This window comes from Xiphophorus maculatus, chromosome 15 (genome assembly GCF_002775205.1).
Source record: "Xiphophorus maculatus strain JP 163 A chromosome 15, X_maculatus-5.0-male, whole genome shotgun sequence".
NCBI lineage: Eukaryota > Metazoa > Chordata > Actinopteri > Cyprinodontiformes > Poeciliidae > Xiphophorus > Xiphophorus maculatus.
This window is the reverse complement of record NC_036457.1, coordinates 18,000,984-18,013,218: the sequence shown is the minus strand read 5'-3', so window position 1 is coordinate 18,013,218 and position 12,235 is coordinate 18,000,984. Positions and strand designations below refer to the sequence as shown.

Here is a 12,235-nt window from a genome sequence, read left to right as displayed (position 1 = left end):
TTAATCACTATATAAAATAAGAGCTGGAACAAATGGTTCATAAGATCCAGTCACCTTAGTTTTGAGTCAGTGTTGATACTGCATTGGTTCTAATGACATGACAGTATATAATATTTCTAAAACAGAAAAAGTTAAGTAGCCCCTTTTAAGCCAGCTGAGTGGTGGTATATAGTAACGGGTGGACTGGGGGAAAAGTCAAAGTCTGCTTAATTCAAGTTGAGCTATTTTGAAACTAAAAGGTCAGCTCTCTGGGGTTTTTTTTAATCTTCGACTGAACCATTTGGAGAGCACTCTTGCAGAAAGACTTTTCTTGTTGTTGTTTTCCTCTTCTTTTTTTTTAAAGTCTTATTTGCGCATCAACCTTTTTCTGCCCCACTGGCCCGCCTGTCTGCCTCTTGTTTTTTTTTTTTTTTCCCACTCCAGGTCTTTGAAATGCTAATCGCTTCTCCTCCGTCTCGTTTTCAGATTCCTCCTCCAACTACATCAGGCAGCTGGAGACAAAGGTCCGGATACTGGAGGACGACAACAATAAACTCCTCTCTCAGGTGAGACGCAAACACGCAACATCTCCCCTACGAACCCCGTCAGGATTTCACCAAAACTCAGCCGAAAACGTGCGATCGGCAGCTGCGGTGACATAACGCGCTCGCCTGATGCCTCTGCGAATACGTTCCCTCACGAAAGGCTGAGGCTTGTTAGCTACAGAATATGTGTACCCATGTTTAATTCATAGGGAGCCTGTAATCTGCAGTTGCGAGTAGTGATCTTAGCCCCAGCTGTCGTAGAAGCCGGGGAAGCGGAAGAAAGATGAGAGGAAGAAGTAAAAAAAAAAGAAAGAAGAGGGGAAAGCTTTAAGTGACAGTGACTGAGTAAAACTTTATCTGCCCCATCTTTTTCCCCCAAAGTTGACCTCGTAGTGACTTCCCCCCGCAAAAAAAAAATCAGAGGATTAAATGTGTGGAGCATGAAAGAGTGAGGAGGTGGAAGGGGTGCTGGGGTGCAGCAGTGTGGTTCACCAGGAGGTCACATGTCAGTCTCCAGAGGAGTGTGTTTATCCACACTGCACTAAAAACCCAGGCACTAATTAGCCCTATAGGACAGGGAATGAAAGTTTGCAACATTCAAAGGACAATCATTAATTATTGGGATAGATGTCATTAAAAGATAGAGATGAGCATTATCATTTCATCATATGGTTTTATGATGTGCGGCAGCTCGTTTGAATGCCAGCCAGACTGCAGACAGTCAGGCTGAGGTTGAATTTTCCATCCTGAAAACCCTTTCACTCCTTTTTAAAAAATGTTTTATTTTTTTTTTTTTACACCAACTCTTCTTTCAGTAGTGACGACCCAGCAGATTCCTGTGTAGGCTGGAGTCACCGTTGCCAAATGAGCCCCATAATTAGTTCCTAAGTGTTACAATGAGGTGTTCCACGTGAGGCAGGAAGAAGGAATAATGGGAGGCTCCTCTTTTTTAGCTGACATTCGGCGAGTAACTCACTCAGAGCTGTGGAACTTTTCCACGCAAAACTCGAACTCGATTTAGGGAGATTTCATGAGATTACCCAACACAGAAGGGTAAATAGTTGCCGAGTGAGAAACAATTGGAAGCTTTGAAAAGAGAAAGACATTTCCTGCAGTAATAGCCGCATGCTAGCATAACTCGACTAGCTTTGCGAAGCTACAAAGTGACATTTCCGTCTCTTCTTCCTCGCAAAACATCTCAAACTCAATGAGCGTGGAGGGAGAGAATCTGTGAACAGCAATTTCGAAGCCTTACAACAGATTTTCAATTACCTTTAGGTTTTGACTTTGATTAGGCCACTTTTTAAACACAGATATGTTTTACGCTAAAACTGTTTGGCTATATTTTTAGTACTATTGTCTGCTGAAGGGTGAACCTCCAGCCCAATCTGTAGTGTCTTTGTAGCTTCCAATAGATAATTCCTGTCTTAGTTGGAAGAAAAAATCAGGCCCCACAGCATGATGTTGTCACCACCATGCATGACATATAAAATTGAAATGGCTATATCACCTTTGAAGATCACTGATTTCAGATGAAAAATGCAAAAACTCACAGAAAGTTGTTGGGATATTATAAATGAAGCAAAGCAACCATAATCATAATCAGTAACTTCATCACACTTTTCAACAATTATATGGCAGTGTTTGGTTTACCTAATGCCATGGAGCCCTGGTATTGAACAATGTCCTTTGTCTTTATATCAGTTAGAGAGAAAAAAACCTTCAGAATCATTTTTCACAATTTTATCACGTGAAACCCTCATGAAATACAGCAAAGTCTGTAGTTGGAGCATGACAAAATGTGGAAAGGTACAAGGTGTTTTCATTACACAACCAGAAACTAATGCATTTGGTCCACAATAAATCTTTTCACGTTGTGTTTTCTCTCTCTAGGCCCATAACCGCTATAGCTTATCACAGATACAGACGAAAAAGGTAACCTTCTGAAATCTTCCTGAATGTTGGCTCTGCCGCTCACCAACTCTTGGGGCTTCTCTCCTTTAACTCCTGCAAATGTTTTGGTGATGGGACTTTTCGCAGTTTTTAGCTTGAAACTTTCTACTTTCTAACGGACGGACACAAAGCAACAGATGTCAGCACTTTATTTATTCTTCCCCTAGTCAGCCACGGCCTCACTAATTTTCTTTTAGGGGTTTTTTTTGGCTTCTTATTGATGAAGAAACATATATAAAATCTCTTCCATCCGCTAGATAAGGTTTGCAGAGGTCATCTATGCCTGATCTTATCATTATAGCCTACACATAATGATTCACTCAGCAGAACAACAAAACCCCATCATTGACAAAGATATACAGTGTTTGCGTGATTCATCAATTACTCACAGCACTTCGTCTGTCATCACACAGTCGACCTGTGCAACAGTGTGTAAAACCGGTTTCATGTAATAATGTGGTGGAGAAAATCCATTTGACTCATTTCGTAAATTGCAAAGTTCCTACTTTTTTTTTCTCGGCTGAAATGGAGGGACGTAGAGCGGAGCAAACCCCGCCGAAGAGCCTCCCGGAACCTGTAAAACAAAGCAGGACGTTGGCCAAAGAAAATGTTATTTTCCTGTTCAGTGTGTCTCGGTGCTTACATTTCTTGGAATAAAGAAAAGCAACCACACCTTAGCAGATTACTGTAAGGAGTTGGCGTCGCATGTAGTTTTTCTGAAGCGCTGCGCGTGATTTTAGCTTTCTTCTTTTTGCGTGTGGTTGCCACTGGATCTCTGTCTTGGCACCGTCATTCCTTAACTCGCTTTAGCCGTGCAAAATTGTTCCTCTGCAGTGGAAATGTAGACCTCTGTCTGCTAGAGGACCGTGTCGCGTCCAAAAAGGGCACAGCACACGGAGGACACAGGTGCAAGAACGAGGGTTCAAAAATAAGATAAAACTAACTTACAAATAACTTTTCAGCAAGATATCTACAGTTTTTGTAAAGTCAATAATTCCTTAATGTTGATCAAAAAAGTTCTAGTTTCACTGGCAGACATTTTTCTTGTAAGTGAAATTAACTTTTTCCATCATCATTAAGGAATTATTGACTTAAAACAAGCTCATATATCTTGCATGAAAGTTACTTTTAAGTTAGTTTTCTCTTATGAAAAGAGAAATATTTCTCGTGCAAATATTTGCACGAGAAACTGAACCGAGATTACTCGATAAGATTTTGTTGTTTTTGCAGTGTAGCGGAAGACGAAAAAAAATTCGACATCAATCTCTGTCGCCCAGGAACAGTATGCACAATTTGGAGGTGTGTGCGCTAATTCCACAGCTGGGAGTCCATTTGCATTGAAGCTGTTGTGCCAACAAATAAAGCTACTTGAATCGCTTCACTGTTTCTAATTTACTCCAAAAGACTTCCTTTCTAGAGCCAACAGAGACTTTCCCCAAGTTCAAACCGATTTTCAACATCACCGTGTGATCTTAGTCCACTTGTGATTCGTAATTTTTGCACATCTTCTTGTTTTTAAGGTTATTCTCCTTTTATGCGTTTGGTCCACGGTAAAAGTAGAGTTTCATGGCATTATGAGTAGGGATGCATTTAAAAATATGACATGGAAATTAGTGGTAGATCCTTCCTAAACCTTGAATAAACCACTTCCTGTATGAATGCATCATGTTTTTTATATTGAGTAAACTAGCTGGTATATTCTAGAAGCGAACATCAACTTCCCTTGTCAAACATACCAACCTGAGATTGTTGTTTTCTAACAAACAGAAGTGTTGCTTCTGTGTCCAGTCCTCTCTATGTGCCTCTTGCATGTTGCGCTTATGACTCATATTGGTGGCCCAGCTGCACATATGTGGGTTTTAATGGCTAGAAAAACCTTCGTCTGTCTCTGGATCTGCTCTGCCCTGTACTGTGGACCCCAGGCGAACGAACGCTACATCGTGCTTTGGTGCGTAAACCACACTGGCTTGTTCTTGCTCGTCGAGACGTCTGGTGGGCTGAATTATTGAACGTATGGGGGCAACACAGGTGGATCTGTGTATGCATTATGCATGGTTGACAACTGGTGGGAGTGCGAGTGTAACTGAATAACAGAAAAATGTCCGTTCGAAGCTAAGAGACTCGTGCGAGACTTCTTTGAAAGAGGGGTGACTCTCTGGATCTTTTGTCATCTTGATGAGCAGCTAGGAATGCTGGGTTGGATTTGTTGACTTCCTGAACAATGGAACAGGCCCATTAAAAGTTGAGTGCAGCTAAAACGGAAAACAATAGCCTCTTATTTCAAGAATGCTCACCATCCAGACCGGAGTTGCAGAGAGATATCAAAGGGATTGTTGAGGAAGGAACCAAAAGAGAGCAGGTGTAAGAAAATGGAAAATGTAGATGCATCCAAAAATTGCTTTTTGGCTTTTCTCACAGAGAACTGGAGCACGGGACACTCAGACTCACTCTTCATCCTCACTGTTTTTGATTGGTGGAAAAAAACACTGAATATTTCAGCTTCGGCAGATTCAGATGGTAGCCCTTCTAACGTCTGCGAAGGTCTTTAAAACACTTGTGATATGTGGAACCTTTGTTTGTCAGGATTAATGTGTTAATTAAGATATAAAGCTAAAAGAAAACAAGTCTTAAGATTTCAAAAAAGACTCATTTTGTGGTTTTCTTTGACTGTTATTCTGTTTTGACAAAAAAGTGCCACTTTTTGCAATTTTAGGGTTAGGGTTAATTCCCATATCTACAAAACTCACCTCAGCTGATTGCTGATTTTCTTACAGATAAAAGCACGTTTGTTCCAGTAAGTAGTGCTTTTTGGTTTCGCCACACTTAGCACCTATTTCATTTGAGTCGAGCTTCTCATTAGTTATAGACGGTTGAAAAAAAACCTAACCTTTCTCGTCGCTGTCCTTTCCGCGTCACTCCTGCCCTTTGTAACTCAAAGAGGGAATCGATGGCCGACATTTCTCCGCTTCAGCCTGTCACCTCCAAGATCACGGTGATGGATGGATGGAGTGAAGAAAGACCCTGAGTTTTATTTATCCTCTGCTGTCGAATATCTTTATTGGCCTAAATAGTCAAGGTCAGAGCGTGCTTGGAAGTAAAGCCAGATCTATCTGCTGGGATGGTTTAAAAGATTCCCGTGGAACAACGCTTTCCTTTCTTACCAATTAGATTTAGATGAAGTGTTTGATTTTACGTAACACGTGTTTATCACTTTTCTTCATCTGACATTTCGAGGCTCTTGACGGAGCCCAGAGTAAAACATTGTGGGCTTGAATACAAAAAGCTACAAAGGGTAAATCAAGCAGTGCCAAGGGAAAGATAAGGAAAGGTTAGAGAAATGCCACGGAGCAGAGAAGAGGTATGGAATGCCGATTACGGGTTTACGCACGGAAAACTTAAGTGAGTGCCCACCTGAGTGTTTTGCTTGAACAGTGCTAAAAAAAAAAATTAAAAAAAAAAAGCTTTGTAGCCCCCAGGCCACAAAGGAGTGATCGTGTGATTTAAAAAAAAAAAAAACAGCAATAAAAGACACGGCTCACTAATGGGAGGGGGGGAGAAACAGCCGTGCGTGACATTAAAAATGTCACAGAGCCGTGATCCTGCCAACAGCGCCAAGCTGGGCTGGTTTGTGCCCAACGGGAACGGGGAGTTTCTGGGCTGCTAATGAGAACAAAATCTTAAGAGCGCTGCTCTGTTGTGCATTGTGACCGTAAATGAGGGCACAAAGTGATCCAGCCCTCAGTGTGGCGAAGTGTCATTAACGCAGGGAGCAGCTGATGCCAAGCTGATGAGTAGAGCGCAGGTGGTGTCGCTGGAAGGGAGATCGCAAGGTCCAAAAATGGTTTTGGTCTTTTACAGCTAGTTTTTGAGGACTAAGGTTACATTATGTTTGTATGCGTTAGATTTAGGATTCTTAGATTACAAACACAGCACACTGTTCATTTCATTTGTTTGGATAATGTATTGTATTAAAGTAGGTACTGGAAATTTCCCCCTTTCCAGTTTGTACATTCACATTAAAAGCCATTTTCTTGCCAACTTTTTTTCAGGCGCAAGAAAAAGTTGCGCCTGAAAACTTTTTCCAGGTTTTTTTTTCCAGGTTGCGCTTTGGGCTATTCAAGCCCGAAATGTCCCCTGTCCATGGCAGTGGACATTTTGTACCAGCCATTCATCAAATCAGGAGGCTTTGTAACAACTTAAACTGCCAGTTATCCAAAATAGTTTGTTGTTTTTTTAACCTAATGCTGTAAGAAAATGTGGCTGTGACTTTTAAAAGTACAACATCTACCAGAAAGAGGTTGCTTTGGTTTACATTGGTTTGATCCGGTATCATAATCTCATAATCAAGTGAAGATCCATGCTCCACATATCAAGTGTGCAATAAAAAGTCTTTGAAAAATAACATGCAATCAATGTTTGATTTAACTGGATTTTAATAATTACCTCTATAATTCATCAAAATGCTTAACTATAGTGAGATTTTATTTTGATACACTATGGCACCAAATTGGCAACTCGTCTGAATAAAATCGGGGTACTGACTAATTCAGTCCTCACTTTTTTATTTTTTTAAAATTTAGCCTCGGATTAGTTTTTGTAGTCCTTTTGATTTGGCGAGTTGTTTTCCAGGCCTTCTGGCATTCTGGCATTTCTTTTGCCTTTTTACTGTTTTTTCCACTCATTTAGTCCAGGCCACTTTAAGAGAATTCACTTTGTTATAGTTGTTGTTGAGTCGCTTAACTCTCGCCAGTGAATCATTCAGACAGAAAGAAAAAAAGCTTTTGAAAGTCGAGATAAGCGCTTTGTAACCAACATTCTGTCAAAAGATGCAGTTTGCTCCAGTTTCTTTAATGGAATGTATGTAGATATAGTATTTCAGAAACGAGACAAATGTCAAAAAGCTGAAAACTTAGGGTAGGTTCTGCGTCGGATCTTTGCAGGAATTTTCCCCTTGTTTTTTTGACATTTGCTGTAGATGTTGTTTTTTTTCACCAACTTATTTGCGTCTCTTGAGAAAACAAACTTCTTAAAAGTGTACTACACACTTCAAATACCTAATTTATGATTGTTCAGGGCAGCTAAGTTGGGAAGAAAGCATTTGAAAGCTGGTCGTGAACGACGCACAATCAGGTTTTCTCTGGCCGCCACCAGCTTCTGTTTTTCTCTGTTTTCTGAGGTCTGAACTGCAGACCCTGATTTTGACAGATTCCAATTTTACATTCTAAAGATTATTAAATGTGCAGCAGGTTCTTGGAAAGAGGAAGTAGTTTGAATCCAACAGGAACATACAAAAAGTGCGAGATTTGTTACCACTCATGTGTCAGATCCCGGAGGTTTAGAACCATTTTTTAAATTTCGCCCCCCCCAGAAATTTCAGTTGATGCGTTCACATAGCAAAAATAACGCGAGTTCTCATTTCTGATGCATTCAATGATGAGAGGAAAAAATATTACACACTTCCGTGCTTGACCAGCCAATAATCAATAAGGGCTGATCAAGGACAAATTGGCCATTCTGATCTCTGACCACTTGATCTGCGCTTCTCTAAAGTGAATTAATTAAAGTTAATCTAAAGTTAATAAAGCGTTACAAAAATCAGAGATCAGAATTTGCCGTTATTCTCATTGGTGCATCCCTGCGGATAATTGAATGGTATTTCCACTTTCCTCTACCCTCCCAAGTTAGTTATTTTGGTCCATTAGGATGCATTACAGTTTGGTTTCATGCTAATTTCCGTTTCTCAGCATTGACGTCTTTTTCTCTCCTGTCGTTTTGTGGTGTGTGTGTGGGTGTGTGTGTCCGTTTCGTGCCCACGTGTGCCCAGCAGTGCAACCTGGGTGACCTCCGAGTCCTGAGGAAGGGAATGACTCTGTACCACTCCGAGTCCCAGCTGTCCTCGCTGCCCCAGCGCCAGGAGGCCATGCACATGGTCAGTACTAAGAGACACCGACACACACTTACCTGCTCAGACAGACGGTATAACAACAGGCTGTCACTGCCACACTGCCTTTTCTGTTCAAGTGCGCTTTAACTCCGGGGTTTCACTTTGTACGAAAATAAACTCAGACACGCCTAATTGTTGGGAGGAGGACACTGGTGCCTGCAAATGTGAAATCAAATCGGGTTAGCTTTAATTCAGTTTTCTGCAAACTCTTCAATTACGCCCCCGCAGGCAACCTTGCTCTGTGTTACTCATGAACTCAATCGGTGGGATGACAGGGGATGGGTCACAGTCACAAGACAAAGAGGCAATAAAAGGAACTTACCGGGAGCCTGAACCCCGTTCTCTTGATCCCATCTCCCGGTCCTTGAGCTTTTCCTTGCCTCCCCGGAGCCTGTTTGTTCTGAATCCCACTATGAAAGTACTAATCCTCTTCAATCCATCTCTACCTTTGACCCTGAGAGTGTCTGGGGAGGAAAGGCTTGGTAATTGTTTTTCTTAGTCCACTCGAAGGAAAGCCACTGCCCAGAGGACTGGATCTTTATGCGAGGCAAGGCAATTTTATTTGTATGGCATGATTTGTACACAATTCAAAGTGCTCTACAGGAGCATAAAGGAATGGGGTAAAGAAAATGTAATTCAAAATAAGAAATTCAGGAAAATACCAGTTAATAAGTGTGTCTCGCAGGCTAATATTTTAGCCTGTCCACTTGTAGATGTTTTCCAAATTGACACAGTGACTGTAAGTGGCGACAGAGAAAGATAATGTTGTACATTGCAAAGAAAATTAAAGTTTTTAAAAAATACCTTCTCTTTTTATGTTTTCGTTGAGAGATGGTGACAAAACTGGGTTTTGTCAAGATTTTCATCTCCATGATATTACAAAAATGGGGACAAAATGATGAGTTTGGGGCTGGCTTTAGCATCTTATATTGGCGATTAGCAGGTTAGCTTGGTTAGCATTACAAAAAAAACCTTGAATATACCTGTGGAGGCTCTATCTCTATAGACAGAGACTGATACCTCAAAAACATAAATCAAGTTACATCGTTGTTTTCCGTCCAACCTTCCTGTTATCTGTTACAAGTCTTGCTCTCTCTCAATCTTTTACAGCGTCAGTTAACCACAGACAAGTCTTAACATTTGGTAGAAAATATAATTTCTATTTTAGTAGCTTTCTACATTTCTGTGCTTCCTCTGAATACATTTTTGAATGTGTTGATACTCTGAGCTAGAAGTGCCTGGTAATGATGCGTTCACAGACTTTAAATAATCCGACTTTTGAGTTTCCACTCCTCTGCTAGCCTTTCCGATCAAGCTGAAAACCAGTCAGTAGCCTCTTTCTCAACACATCTCTTATAAAACCTGTTGCAATTTACATTTGCAAAGCCTAACATCTAAAACAGTGCAAACTTGTGAATGTTTCTTTCAACATAAGCCAACATCACTACAGAAAAAAACAGGGGAGGTATAATTACGTCCCATATTTAGCTGAAGTTTATCCATCCATGGAGTTTAATAAACAAAACCGGGACAGACGGGACATTGTGAATCCCTTTCACTCTTCATTTTACTGTATTTAGGCTTTTGTCTCATTCACACAGTTTCAGGTCAGTGAGTGTGAGTGAGTGAGAGCGGGAGGTTGTCAGGCTAAAAATGATTGGAGAGATGAGAAGGAAAGTGTGTGTGTGTGTGTTGGGGAGCGGTGGGGGTGAAACGGCCTGCATTCATGACTAACCCAAACACTTTTCCAGTCTGATCTGATTATGTGTTCTCAAACGCCACGCCTCCGATCTAACGCTGTTTGATTCGTCCCTCCCCAGTTTGCAAGGCCTGTTGACGCAGTCATTTCCCCAAATGACCGTTCATATGAGCAGTAAGCACCGTCCGTCTTCTTCAGGACAGAATAAAGTGAAAATTGGATGCTTGTTTGAACCGACTTACGTGACTGGGCGATCTACCAAACGTGCAGGACGATGTAGCTTAGCTGTTTGAAACATCTAAAACATTCAGGACTTCTGGTTGAGAGCATTTAGAATATGTATTATGTATTTACCAAATAAAAATTCAACATTTTGTCTGTTTTTGTACAATGTTCAGAACCGCCCTTCCTGTTATCTGCCAAAATTGTCAGGTTGTGGTCCCCATCTGATTCCTCCACGACTTTTAACTAACTTCAGATCAGATAAATTAAGACATAAAACGTGATCTTTTTCTGTGTGTTCTTATGAATCTGGGAGAATTTAACTAAAAATTTGCCTTAAGAAAAAAAGAAAAGATGCTTAGTGCCTAACCAGAAATAACAACCTTTATCTCTGCAGAGAAAACAAATCGACCCCATTTTCCTCAATGCGTTTTTTTTTTTTTCTTCTTTCTAGTCTGAAACGATCCAAACAAGTATCCACCTTGTCCGACGTGGAATTCACGGCTATTATTCGTTATCAGAATGAGTTCACAGAGGGAGCTGACAAACGCATCGCCATCCAGAGCCGGTGGAGCTGCGTCTGATGCTTCGGGCCCCGATGCCAGGTCACCCTGAATGCCGCCATTGTGCGTCCCTGAGAGCTCTGTGACCCCTAAACAGAGAGCCACTGTCTGGAGTTAGCCGTGGGGAAGTGGAGGGGGGGGTGTGAGATGAGTAAAACAAACACCCCGGTCTTCTCCTTCCCGGCTCACCGCTCCCATCACAGCAGGTTAAATCACGCCATTGCAGGTTGCAGACCTGGGAACTGAATTGGGAAAAAAAAAAAAAAAAGCCGACAAGGAAGAGAGGTGATTTGAGTTGCGGTGAAAGGGATGACATTTTCGGTGCCACAGTAAATGTGTCCCTTTTTTTTTTTTTTGCCTCATACTGACCCAGGTGGAAAGAGGAGCGCGGTGAACCTTGTTTGTTTTGATTGATGCTCCTATACGAGGGAGTGCAGGGTTTAAATCTCCGAGTGACGCCGCGTGTTTAGGACGTAGACCCGCCGCTTGACCTTTGCAGCCGCTCTAGCTGTCGCCGTGTTTCGTTTACCGTGACAGCTTGACAACATGGATGTACGGTTGTTGCCTTTCTGCAGGGCACAAACCGTCTGCCAACAAGTGAGTCGTCTCCTGCCACCGGCTACCTGTCCTGTGTCCAGAAGCCCGAGGCGGTGGTGCACGCCATGAAGGTCGGTCACTTTTAACGCTGCAAAAACACAAAGTCTCACCAATTTGGTCTGCTCTAGTGCAAATACTAACCTGCAAGTAACTTAAAGAAGAAAAAGCACCAGTTTTATTGGCAGATTATTTCACTTATAACAAGATATTCTCCCAAGATATAAGTGAAATAATCTACCAGTGGAATTAGCACTTTTTCATCAAAATTAAGAAACTATTTACTTAAAAAAAAGCTGAAAAGTTTCTTGTAAGTTAGTTTTGTCTTATTTCAAATGTACCAAGATATTTGCACTAGAAACTAGACCCCAGAAAATATCTAAGATTTTGAATTGATGAGAATGTAGCCATGGAGATGCCTCCTTATTCAAGTCACAATCTCACAAACCTTTGTTTTTTTTAAAGTTGTTGGCCTCGGTGAAACCAGACCCTCTTCTGTCTCTCCGTTAGGTTCTAGAGGTCCACGAGAATTTGGACAGGCCGGCTCCCGAGGACTACGAGGACGATCTGAGTGAGAAAGAGAAGGCCATCGTGCGAGAGATGTGCAACGTAAGTTCAGTGTTGCTTTGTATCTGTCTGCAGAGAATAAGCCTTAAATCTCCTTTGTAGATTGAAACTGCAGGGATTTCCCCCCAAAGAATTTAGAATGGAGTTGTCACTTTATCGCTGACCGTCT

At 41.5% G+C, this 12,235-nt stretch overlaps 1 protein-coding gene across 4 annotated transcripts in view; it reads left to right on the top strand.

Moving 5' to 3' along the window:
- The window catches only part of ccdc85c (coiled-coil domain containing 85C), a 51,774-nt gene that overhangs the window by 34,594 nt on the left and 4,945 nt on the right, over positions 1 to 12,235 (top strand). The window contains exons 2-6 of one of the 4 annotated variants that reach the window (XM_023347656.1): positions 466 to 545; positions 2,418 to 2,459; positions 8,302 to 8,406; positions 11,481 to 11,573; positions 12,010 to 12,108. In XM_023347656.1, coding sequence (XP_023203424.1) covers positions 466 to 545; positions 2,418 to 2,459; positions 8,302 to 8,406; positions 11,481 to 11,573; positions 12,010 to 12,108 — 419 coding nt within the window. The remainder of the gene's footprint in view (positions 1 to 465; positions 546 to 2,417; positions 2,460 to 8,301; positions 8,407 to 11,480; positions 11,574 to 12,009; positions 12,109 to 12,235) is intronic. The other 3 variants (XM_023347657.1, XM_023347658.1, XM_023347659.1) reach the window with 3 other exon arrangements.